Here is a 13,846-nt window from a genome sequence, read left to right as displayed (position 1 = left end):
TCACTTGGCCCTTTCGGTAGGGTGAGCTAAAAATAAGAAGATGTGGTATAATTGCCAATAAGACAATTCTCCACAAGAGACCAAATGACACAGAAATTAACAACTATAGTCCACCGTACGACCTTCAACAATGAGCAAAGCCCAAACCGCATAGTCACCTATAAAAGGCCCTGAAATGACAAATGTAAAACAATTCAAAAAATAAAACTAACAGCCTGATTCACTATGTCTAAACTACCTTGGCAAAAAATGTTTGGACTCAATAGTATCTAATAATCAGTACGGTGATAGACCATCAACAGACAGAGAAAAGGTCGGATTTCTGTTTATTTATTTGTTGTTTTGTTGATATTGAAGAATATACATACACATATAACTATTTTCGATTGTGAGATGTAATATTTTCTACAACCGTTCTAGATTAATGGAAAAATAAGGAATAAACAGATGCACCATGAGCGCATGATACGCCCGTCGCGTTTTCAAAGAATAAAGTTCAATAACTTCTCAATGTCATATCAGAAATTTATAAAAATCGAAAGGGAGCTTACGTCAATAGATATAAACAATTCACCAAAGTTTCATGAGAACTGCTGAAAGCATTTTTGAGTTATTGTCCGAAAACTGGAAAATCCCCCCTTTTTTAATGAATGAAACCCGATAACTCGGAAACGTAACATCTAAAATTTATAAAAATAGAAAGGGAGCTCATGTCAATAGATATAAACCATTCACCAAAATTTCTTGCAAATTGGTGGAAGCATTTTTGAGTTATTGTATGAAAACTGGAAAATCCCCCTTTTTTAATGAATAAAACCCAACAACTCGGAAACATAAAATCTAAAATTTATAAAAAACGAAAGGGAGCTCACGTCAATAGATATAAACAATTCACTTAAGTTTTATGCAAATTGGTTAAAGCGTTTTTGAGTTAATGTCCGACATGTTGACGACGGACGGACAGACGGACAACGGTATACCATAATACGTCCCATAAACGGGCATATAAAAAGGCACATCAAAATGGTGAATTGAGTGAACCTTGCCTTCAATTCCCTACCATGGACATATGTAGAAAATATTGATAAAAAAATTTACTCAGTCATGAAAAAACTGAATCCCCTATAGACCTCATATCTTCAAATTGTAATAGCTATTCCAGCTTTGTTATATAGTAATAATGCATATATAAGTACTTGGTAGGAATAAAACATGTAAGAAAGTATCTTAAAAAATATTTACTCAGCCATGGAAAATTTAACCTCCTACCATAGAAAACTGAACCCCCTCCCCCTAATAGACCTCATATTTTCAAATTGTCATAACTATTCCAGCTATGTTATGTTGTTATAATGCATTAATAAGTACTTGATAGGAATAAAACGTTAGGAAATATTTTTAAACATTTCTACTCAACCATGGAAAATTGAACCCCATAGCATGGAAAACTGAACCCCCTTCTATAGACCTCAGATTTTCATATTGTCATAGCTATTCTAGCTTTGTGGTATAGTAATAATGCATTCATAAGTGTTTGGTATGATAAACATCTTAGAAATGATGAATGAATAAAACAGGGGGTTTAATTTTCTGGGGGGGGGGGGTCATTTAAAGCTCATTTTCCATGACACCGTTAAGTTACAAAATTCACTGGTGCTTAAATAGTCTGATAAACTGATCAAAACAATCCAAACACATACAATTTGCCATGCTTTAACAATGGTGTTGTAGACTGTATTAAGAAGTTTTGTGGGAATGTCATTAGACAAATTTGGTTAACAGCATGTTTTGTACAGGGTCGAAATTTGACAATAAATCATGGTTAGAAATGAGACTGCACTAAACCAGCTGATCCAATCGTTACATTCCGACTCACTATCAATCGCTACATTAACCTAGAGAGGACACTGACCAATTAAGGCACTGAATCATTCAAGATGTAATACAACACAAACAATTTCCTGTATCAATGCCCCTTGACTGTTTGAAACTGTAAGTGGATCATTTTTTAGTGATTTATTACCACCACAGAGGTCGAACCCTGAACAGTTGGGGCAAATTTGGACAAAATATTCAAGCTTGATACTGTCTGAATTTGGATTGTGATTAAATTTTTGACATAATATAGGTTTCTAACACAAAATAAATGTGGTCAAAGATCTTAAATATTTGAAATGGGACATTTAATTTACTTAGTATGGTCTGATATCCAAAAACTAACAACATGGTTAGATTCAGCATATAAAAAAACATCAAAAATTTAATTTTAGTTGAAATTAAACAAAGTTTAATTTTAGACCCTTCAAACCTTAATATGGACTAATTTGAAAACAGGGCCCAAAATAAAAATTTCTAAATGCACAATAAGATTCAGCATATCATAGAGCAGCAATAATTTAATTTTTGATGAAATCAAACAAAGTTTAATTTTGGACCCTTTGGACCTCAATGTAGAACAATTTAAAAATGGGGCCCAATATCCAAAATAGTAATACAAGGTTAGAACCCCCAAAAATTAAAGACTTTAAATTAATCTCATTGAAATTGGTTAAAAGATTTGTATTTATTTTCAATAGAAGATTTCTTGCTATTGCGCAATACTGTGCTGTTGCACAATGCTTAGTTAATCTGTTATATATAATAATTTACACACCCTGTTTGGTGTGTATCTCCAGCCATATCAGTATTTGTTGCTTTTATATATAAATCTGAAATAATCAATGTAAAAATGGAAAATTTTTGGGGAAAAAAAACAAAAATTATGAAAAAAATAATCCCCCAAAATTTTTTTTTTGAAAAATCTTGAAGAAAAAAGTATGACCCCCCCCCCCCCCCCCAAAAAAAAAATTAAAAAAAAAATCCCCCCAAATTTTTTTTTAATTTCAATGATTATTTTCTTTTCAGGAAAAGTGTACAATTTCAGAGAGTTCAATATACTTTAACACAAGTTATTGTCTGGAAACTAGAAAAATGCTTGTTTTTGGCCCCTTTTTTGCTCCTAATTTCTAAACATTTGGGACAATTACCCCCAAACTTAATCCCAGCCTTCCCTTTGTGGTATGGAACCTTGCAGTACAATTTCAGAGAGATCCATACACTTAAACACAAATTATTGTCTGGAAACTACAAAAATGCTTCTTTTTGGCCCCTAATTCCTAACCTGTTGGTACCATAACCCCCAAAATCAGTCCCAACCTTCCTTTTGTGGTATTGAACCTTCTGGTAAAATTTCATAAGATTCCATTCACTTAAACTAAAGTTATTGTCCAGAAACCAAATGTGTCTTTGGATGCCGACAACGCCGACAACATGATAGCATTATACTAACTCAAATTTTTTGCAGTCATATAAAAATTAGTCCATTTAAATATTGTGTTTGAGGAATTTTCAATCAAATTATCTTAATATTTAATATAAATGGGGAATGTGTCCATGGGACACAGATGATGCCCCCGCTTGCATATCATATAAAGTTATAAAGGGACATAACTGAAGAACGGTAAAAATGACACTACCCAAATTTGTACTTGATCTGAGTTTTGTGGTAATAGGTATTGTGTATAAGTTTCATAGCATTTGGTAGAAGTAAAATTAAGTTTGAGAACGGAAACGAAAAATTCAGCATTTTTCCATTTGTAAAGGGGCATAACTCTAGAACAGTAAAAGTGACACAACCAAAATTCAAACTTGATCTGTGTTTTGTGGTAATAAGCATTGTGTACAAGTTTCATAACATTTGGTTGAGGCTAACTTAAGTTAGAGAACAGAAACGAAAGATTCAGCAATTTTTCAATTTGTAAACGGGCATAACTCTAGAACTGTTAAAGTGACACCACCAAAATTCAAACTTGATCTGTATTTTGTGGTAATAAGCATTGTGTATAAGTTTCATAACATTTGGTTGAGGCAAACTAAAGTTAGAGAACGGAAACAAACTTTCAGATGTACGGACGGACGTACAGACGGACAAGGGTAAAAATTAATGCCCCTCTGCTAAGGCGGGGGCATAATAAAATCAAGCCAAATCATAATCTTAATCGATCTTGAAAGAACTATATTGATTGATTGTTGGTTGCTTAACGTCCAGTGGCAATGAAAGAATTAAAGAAATGTAAAACGTGTGCACACTATTTCATGTGACTGTCGGTAAACAAAATGGCATGTACATCATGACAATAAAAGGAATATACTGGTACACCCATGAAATAACATCATAGACTTCCATTGAAATAATACAATATACATCCATTGAAATAACACCATAGACATGCATCCTTTAAAATACTATCTTAGTTGCCTCAAAAATTATTACAATTCCTTTACAGCAGAAACAATGTGCACTTTTGTGGTAATAAGTATTGTGTATAGGTTTCATGTTTGGTTGGGGCAAACTTAAGTTACAGAACGGAAACTAAAAATTTTGCAATTTTTCGATTTATAAAGGGGCATAACTCAATAATGGTTAAAGTGACACTACCCAAATTCAACTTGATCTGTGTTTTATCAGTGGAAGGCAAAATTAAACATTGCATTGTATAAAGCATTGATTGTAGTTGATTCAACTATAATCATGGACAAAGAAAGATAACTCCAATTTTAATAAATTGCTTCGCCGAGCGCAGCTGGACATGACCGCAGAGGTCCAACCCCAAAAAAAAACCAAAAAAATTTTTAACCCCCCCCCCCCCACCCTTTTTTTTTTGCAAAAAAAAAAATAATATTTGAAATTTCTTTTTAATATTTCTGAAATCTGAAATGAGAAAAAAAATGTTCCCCCTCCCCACAATTTCTTTTTTACCCCCCAAATTTTTTTTCACCTCCCTCCCCCCCCCCCCCCCCTCCCTTTTTCCAAAAAAAAATTCTTTCCCTCAAGATATGGTCATCATCTCAATTCAAATTTCCACTGGAGTTTGCAACCATAATTACACTTTTTAAATACATCATAAAAGTCTTAAAATAGAAAATGACATACATAATCATGTCTAAAATTAATATTCCTTAATCAGCATTTTTAATAGTAACCTCTAAAAATAAATTGACAGCTAATCACCTCAAGACAATACAACATTTCTTTATACATAATTTAAAAGCAGTGTACGGGAGGTAACCAAACACAAAACATTGTACTTAAAAGTAATTGTCCAGTTACAAGGAAACCCTTGTTTTTCACCCTTTTTTGCCCCTAATTCCTAAACGGTTTGAGCTATTACCCCCCAAAGCCAATCCTAACCATCCCTTTGTGGTATGGAAACTTGTGATATAATTTCAGAGAGATCCATACACCTTTCCACAAGTTATTGTCTGGAAACTAGAAAAATGCTTATTTGGGCCCCTTTTTGGACCCTAATTCCTAAACTGTTAGGACTATATCCCCCAAAATCAATCCCAACCCTTTTTTTGTGGTTATAAACCTTGTGTTTAAATTTCATAGATTTCTATTTACTTATACTAAAGTTATTTCCGGAAACCAAATGTCTTCGCTGACGCTGACGAAGACAACGACGTGATACCAATATACGACACTTGATCTGTGTATTGTGGTAATAAGCATTGCGTATAAGTTTCATAACATTTGGTTGAGGCAAACTTAAGTTAGAGAACCGAAACCAATTTTGGGACATGCGTACGTACGAACAGACGGACAAGGGTAAAACTTAATGCCCCCCTCCGCTTCGGCAGAGGCATAAAAAAACAAAATTATATGTCTTCCCATAATATAATTTTTCATTTCTGGGTATAAGAATAGACTTGATTTTTATTAAATTAAATTCACTTTTTAAATAATTAACAACAAAACAATACAAAAAGACAGTGACAAGGCATAAAATATAACAAGTTTACAATAATGTCAGATACAAACCCCAATGGATATTAAAATGAATATTTCAAAATGTTATCATGTGAAATTCTACAATACCTACAAGATAATTGTTTACAATAGATAATTACATTATTGCCTCTGCTGTAATCAGCTGATTCTGTGTTATATTGCACAATCAAATAAATAATATATCAGTCAGGCCCTGTTATTTGGCATTACACATTTTTTGTGACAGATAAAATCTCAAAAGTTTAAACCCTTTGGTCGTCTCCTAAGCAATAAGCCTGATATCTTTGATGTGTCTTCAAAATAAAAGAAAATGACCCACTAATCCCTATATTTCTTAATGCTCTAAACTCAAACATCAATACACATCTAGTAAAAGTTTAACAATCTTGTTATATATAGTATATTTTGAATACAAAGATGGTTATATATATATGTTTTTGTCTAAACCCCAAACAAAGACCTTTTTTTTATTTCCCCCATAATTATGATGTACAATACATTGTCTATCTACAGGGACATCATTTATAAAAATGTTGTTAATTCAATTTTAGTAGCAAACATCCTAAATTTGAAAATTCTACATGATGTACATAATTAACTTTTACCTAAATGTCCAACTGTGATGAATTCAATTCAAGATTTATTTAACCTGAGTATTAATATCATAATTTTAACAGGTTAATAATTAAACTTCTAGTTAAATAGTATGATGGAAGTCAAAGAGGTATACATCCTAAAGTGTCTGAGTCTTGTGATATTGATTATGAATATCTATCCTACACTTAACCATAATTGTTTCTCTTGGGTTCATTTTGTTTGTCTGACGGTTCTGTTTTATATCTTTTAATTCATTGTTATCTAGTATGAAAACATTATATTAAAGCTGACATTGAATATCTTAAATAAAAAACTTTAATCTTTGGAGTCAGTCAAATATCTTTGATGGAAATATTAAATAGACAGTACATCTAATGAAATAAAGATCCTAGGGAGAAATCATGGTAGTAAACTAATTTAATCTAACCCAGACAAAAAAATAATTTTCTTTGAAACACTAATATCAAATACAATGTATATACTCAAGAGAAAACAAATTATCACATTTCTTCTTTATCTACAGATAAATTAAGCACAGAGGTCACACAGAAATTTTGTTTTAGTTTTTGTGAACAAAATAAAAATGAAACAATTAACTTACATTAACAAAATGAAAACAAAACGATTATCTCCCATTTCTAAAACATGATATGGAGTAGTTTAACATTTTCTACCTTTAGCCCTCAAAAAATAAATCTAGGATGCTTTGAATCTGCTTTATAGCTTGTAAAACTATACATTCTATGTAAAGAATACGTTACTTTAATCATACATTTCTTAATTTAAAACAATCTGCAGTTATGTCCCTTAGATCAAAAGTAACACAAGACTATTCAATTTGATTATTAAAATTTCTTAATATCAAAACAATATTTTTATTCTCCTCTGAGGCAAAAATGTGAAACTTTAATATTATGCTTTTCAATTGTAATAAAAAAAACAGGATTTCACTGAACTTAAAATTTCAAAATAAATTAGTGTTGACAACCTTATGCTCCTGGAATTAAAACACCTAAAATTACAATTCCCTTTTTCAAGAGAAACGATAAAATACATTTTATTAATATTATTTTAAACTTACCAGGATATCAATTCATCTAACATTTAAACACTTTCAAACAAAGATCTCATCACATTTAAAGATTCTCACATATAACTTATGTATAAAGTACAATATCTTCTTACAGCTAAATTATTTGAATGGGTACCCAGCATGTTAAATCTTAAGTTGGTTTTTTTTTCAGTGAACCATGATTTTGCATTAACTATTGTAAATATAAAAACAAACTGGTCAAACTGGTTGTAGCATCCTTTTGTTGCACCTTCCATAATTTGAATAACATGTAAAGGCTGTTCCATCAAAACATACATGGGAACCAGGGAAGACACTTCCAAATCTCAACTATGGGTAGGAGTCTTTTTATATTAAAGTGTAATAGAAATTCCAAAATTTCCTATATAGATGGATAGCCCATTTTCAAAGTGCATTCTCTGGGTTTTAACAGAACAGCCAGGATAACAACTGCTAATTTTCCAGGTAGTAAACATCGTTTTTATTGACCAGGTTCATTGAACAAACAAACACACTTAACATCATTGGTCTTTGTACACATTCAAAAAGATCATCTGTAACTATATTTATTATGCAACATTTGTATTAAAGCTTTATGCTTGCTCAAGGCCACTCAACTGGTTGTATAGTAAAATTTTCTGTTGTGGGTTAATAATTGGAATCTATCTATATTTATATCTTCAAGCATATATAATAGATATGATTGTTATGTATCAATTCCTAATTTCAGAAAATACTTCTGTATATAAAATAAGTAATCCCACATATCGAAATTTACTTTAGTAAATTCAGTACATTATAAATGCAATCCAATATATTAAAGTTAACTTTTAATAGTTAAACGTGTAATGAATAAATCAATTAATACAGTAATTACATGTTCAACTAACATCTTTCAAAAATTTAATCCCTACCTATTACCTCATCAATGACAGGGGACCTGTGACACACTGAAATTTAAAGATACAATTGGATAATGGGAAAAAATTTAGATTATACAAGTGAATACAAGTTCCATATAGCAGTAGTATTTTCTAATATAATTTTAAAACTGTGTACATTCATAGATTTCCTATCATACTAATTATTGTGACAATGAAATATTTAAAATAAGAAAATCTCTATTCATCAAAAGCTAGTCATGAATTTATAGCCTTAATAATTTTGCTTTGAAATATTTGTTTGTTAGCAATGTTGTTAACAGTAAATTTTAGAGAAGTGAAGTCATCATAAACTATTCAGGTATTGATATGTTGAACATAGTGGTATTAAATGTAAAATCTAAAAAAACAGTCAAATAAAATATGAATGACTTTAAAACGTATATAATAATGTTACAAAATGTCTCAATACTTTAAAACATATGGTCTAATTCTCAGTGGATTTATCCTTTTCCCCAAGGGGTTAATTACTTTTTTATAATCAAAGTGTGGTTGTCTTGATTTCATATCTTTATTGGTATAAATCAATTATGACATCAAATTGTCTTGCTTTCCTCTGAATTTGGTATTGTGCCCTCATGACGAAAGGTGATCCTGATTGATGACATAGCATAAATAAAAAAAGAACACAATTTTTACAGATCATTAAAAAGAAAGATATAAGAATGTTTGCTTACATCCATTAGAAAAACAAATTATACCACTATAAATGGTGTGATACAATATTTCTTCACTCTTGAATGTAAAATTTTAGATTCTATACTGTGTCATGGAGAATTATCCTATTGAATTTGATAGAGTGGTAGAATCTTTATTCATAATTTTTCCAGAATTTAATTTGGTGATTTAATCATTTTAATAATATACATTTTCAAGTATATTTTTTTTTTCAAGCTTTTGAAAACCACAAAAGTATTATAAAGTACCCCATCAAACTTAAAATTTTATCCAAATGTTCTCAAGGGGGAAATATTGTTTCATCGTCTAAAAATGCAGTAGTCTTGCTGTAGTATGAATATCCTTACAGAGGAAATTAAATAAAAGTGACCTCTTTTAAAGAGTTAGATTCAGAATCCTGTTCTAGCATATAATGCAATTGTCCTTAATAGAAGAGTGGTCTACCTTTGAGAGGGGCTTTCAACGGTTGCAAGTATATAGGATGTGACAAATTTGAAGTCTAATTAACTTAATCATTGGACAAATTAGATTTACAATATTCCTCAAGATTTACATCTATAAGAAATTTTTAGATGTGAAAATAATCAACAAAGCTTTTTAGTTTAACAAGAAAAGCAACTTTTGTAATGCTTTATGTACATGTGATCTTAATACAACAGACATTGCGCTCAAAAATGATTTCACAAAAAGATTAGTATTCCTGACTAGATTTTGGCACAATCAATACAAAGAATTAATAAATGCATAAGTTAAGGGGGACAGCTCTATTCTTACTTCTAAAATAGGACAGTTTTTGAAGATTAGTTTAATTTATCTTTAAATTATCAACAGCTTGTCACAGCTTATCAAAATGAGATTCAAGCTCAGTGATAAAGGGTAAATAATCAGAAAAAATAATATCATTTTTATATTCATTTAATGAAAATACTAAGACTTTTTAATAACAACTTCTAAAAGTAAATTAATGTCAATTTTAAAGCTTTTAATCTTAACTTTTACATAAGTATTGTACAAAAGTGTAAAATAATTAACTTATTAACATATATTATTATTGAACAATATTTCTAATTTAAAGCCATTTACTAAGAAAGAATAAATAAAACTATGCCTACTTAACAGGGTAAACTTCAACAGTTAACTTTTGCTCACATTTGCTAGCATAATGTTTCATTCAAATTTACATCTTTTTCAACGTGAAATTTAAAGCAGTATCACTCTGAATAAACTACTTCTAGCAAAGCCATAGCTATTTAAGAATGTACATTATATACATGCAGCAGTCCAATGCGGTTCTACAATGTAAATTATATAACTGTTTAAATTCACTAAAATTAAAACTATATGACAGTTTCTTTTCAACATTTTCAGACTTATAAATGAATACTAAACATCAAAATATCAATTTTGGCTTGGTGATTAAATTTGTCTGTGAAGTTATTAAAGTAAATACATAAAGTCCAAACTTTCGACAAAAGATATGTATTCTCTTTGAAGACTACAACTGTTGCATGAATCTGTAGTTTCCATTTCTCTATCCCCCCTTAAACCCCTTTCTTTTGGTATCTGCTCCCCCTTTTCAGAAGTAATCCTATTGATAAAAAGGTAGATTTGATGTGACCTTACTTTTTTTGGTAAAATTGATAAATTGCCTTTATAATCACCTTTGTCTGTTGAAAAAATAGTCAGAAGAAAAATGAATGACAAGTTTTTCCGTGTCAAAAAAAAGGACAAGAAATCTGAATGCTGAAAAAAGGTAAAAACTTCTCCCTCACTATATGAAAAACTCAAAAATTGACATTAAGGGTTGGGCCAAACAATTAACAACAATTAGAACATAGTCCAATGCATTCGAGCACAATATCAAAATACCAAGTGTGAGTAAATAATTACTTTCATTCTAAACAATCTATGTTTACATTGAAACAATGCAGAATTGACAATTCTTTGTTTTACTTTGTTTGGCACAACTTCATACGTACCCCTAACATCCGATGTCATTACGAAATAACTAAAATGAACTTAGAAAATCTCAAAATCAACCTTAACAAACAGAAAGCTTCCTTTCAGACTTAAAATCAAAATGAATCCCTTTTTCAGTGGTGACTGATATTTGTAAAACACCTTGTAAGAGAGTAAAACTTTTCATATATAAATATTGTCTCATTACTATAAAGTCCACCTTCAAAATAATTCCATTTTTAACTGCTGTTGGCTGTTGTATAAAATTGCATGTAATATTATAAACTCATTCATTGTTTCATTATATAAAGAAACAATAAATAGTATACACTACTACACCTATGGATAAAAATACATGTAGCACATACACTGATTTACATATGAGACAAGTTTGGTCTTAAACAGGTACTGATGTCTGTTTCCATCACTGATTGACGAAAAACATATACCGGTATTAATATTCACGTAAACATATATATAAATATCAACAAAAAAAAATTTCCTATCATTGTTTTTAAAGTTCAGTATGCAATAGGGTTTTGCGAGTATGAAAATTGCTTATAAATTGTGCAATTTAAAACCTGTGAAAAAATCTGGTATTGCCCTTAACTAAAACTTGGTCTTATTTCGTTGTTATCGATGTAATAAAAATTTATATATACATGGAGGAATAATATCATCAACTGCACAAAACTGTTATGATGTTTTCAATTCCTGATGAGGATGTTTTATTGAGTATTTTTTTATAGAACATACTATAAAATGAAAACAATATTTCATGTTATTATCAAATAATATGGCATCCACAGTAAAATTACATTTAAAACACATTTGACTTTTTTATAAGTTTTATTACAACATTTTTGAAAAAAGATAAGGTATAGTAAAAAAATAATAATTAATATATATAAAAACTTTCCTTACCAATAAATAGGTTGTAAATATTCAGTTTAGCACATTAAAGAGATTATGTAAAGAAGTTACACAAAATAAGTATTCCTATTTAAAGTGGACGACGGTATTAAATAATTAAAATATTATGGTCTTTTCATCAATTGACCTATAGTTATGGTCCCTCTTACTAAATATCCAGGAAAAATTTAATATGATTAGCCAAAATTCACTTTTTATTCCTTAAGACCTACAGATCAATTTAGAAAATAAGTCTGGTAGCAGTGAGCAAAGCTTCTAGCTTTACAAAGAGTACCAGTAACTCAAGCAAGATGGTGAAGTATTGATGTGTTTTGTCCCGCAACTGTCATGTGACTATCATAAATTTACCCATTCTTTCTGTAAGCAACTAATTATCACTTATTATTTTTACTATATCCAATCTTTTCAAGAAAAGTTAAAGTAAAACTTGTAAAAAAGTCAAATGTGTTTTAATTCTACTTTTACTTTGGATGTCATATTCTTTGATAATAACAGGACATTTTCTTTGATAACATGACATATTCTTTGATGATAACATGACATAGTCTTTGATGATAACATAACATAGTCTTTGATGATAACATGATATATTCTTTGATAATGACATGACAAATTCTTTGATGATAACATGCCACATTCTTTGATAACAGCATGACATATTCTTTGATAATTACATGACATATTCTTTGATAAGAACATGACATATTCTTAACACTTTGTACAAGTATCTATGATAAAATACTCAACAAAAACATCACCATCAGAAATTGAAAACATCATAACAATTTCCAGCACATAACTGATAAAATATTATGGTGTATAATGACACATCATAAATTTAATTTATTTTTGGTATATTTTCCTATCAGAATGGAATTAATCAATAGATGTGATTTATTTTCAATTTCCTAATTGAAAGACTCTTTTTTTTCTAAAAATTTAAGCCCTTGCTCGAGGGTATTTGGTAAATTAATCTCAGTGACCAGTCAAAAGAAAGAAGCATGGTGATCTGTGTCATTACTGTCATTTTCAAAGTATACAAAGTAATAGTTTGTCATTTCCTTATGAAGTTAATTTGTCCAGTAATAAGATTAATAGCTGTATGTGTACCCCAAAAAAAATGTAGCCCAACAATGATAACAAAATATCCAAGTAAAATGAGTCTATACATAATGATGTGTTACACTTGACCTTTAGCAAAACTTAAACATAATTCTCTATCCCTCTTGTCTCCCCAGCCACCATTAGGTTTGGGGTCACGTAATTTGAACTTTGATTGTCCTCCCACTGACAGAACATTAGGAAATAAATGCTGTTTATTTGAATGTAACTGAGTTTCTATCTGTTTCTTTTTATTGTCTGGCTGACAATTCTTCCCTTTGTGATGCACACCACTGTAAAAAAAAAGTTAAATAAAACAAAAATAAAACAAAACAATAATAAACCTTGTCAGCGATACTCATTATTTAAAGAATCTGTTATAGATTGAAGATATTTGAATTTCTGTTTAATTTGTTCACAACTTGTTTATACTGGGTGATTAAGTGTCTGTCTTGATGGTGATAGTAAGTTGACCTTTAGATGTCCTTTTGTGATAACCACAACATACCCATACAATAAAATAACCACAAATAATTGTTTTATTTCTATCCAATATGTTCCTTTTAGATCAAATCATATAATCACATAAAATATTTAGCATGATATGGATTTCTTGATTCACTAAAGGATATATGGTGGTCAGTATGGGGTCATTTCTTTTACCCTTTAGTTGTCATACTGAGCTTATTCCATCTTTTCTCTTCATTTGATATTTATTGTTGACTAGAGCTTTTC

General features: G+C 30.0%; 1 protein-coding gene across 2 annotated transcripts in view; it reads right to left on the bottom strand.

Annotated features, from left to right (window-relative positions):
* Positions 1 to 5,697: 5,697 nt before the first annotated feature.
* Positions 5,698 to 13,846, bottom strand: part of LOC127735910 (alpha-1,6-mannosyl-glycoprotein 2-beta-N-acetylglucosaminyltransferase-like) — a 50,040-nt gene continuing 41,891 nt past the window's right edge. For both annotated transcript variants that reach the window (XM_052246348.1, XM_052246349.1), the window contains one exon: positions 5,698 to 13,404. In XM_052246348.1, coding sequence (XP_052102308.1) covers positions 13,191 to 13,404 — 214 coding nt within the window. In that variant the 3' untranslated portion in view covers positions 5,698 to 13,190. The remainder of the gene's footprint in view (positions 13,405 to 13,846) is intronic.

The sequence above is a fragment of the Mytilus californianus genome, unplaced genomic scaffold, assembly GCF_021869535.1.
Source record: "Mytilus californianus isolate M0D057914Y unplaced genomic scaffold, xbMytCali1.0.p SCAF_3, whole genome shotgun sequence".
NCBI lineage: Eukaryota > Metazoa > Mollusca > Bivalvia > Mytilida > Mytilidae > Mytilus > Mytilus californianus.
The sequence above is the reverse complement of the archived record's forward strand: the minus strand, read 5'-3'. Positions and strand labels throughout refer to the sequence as shown.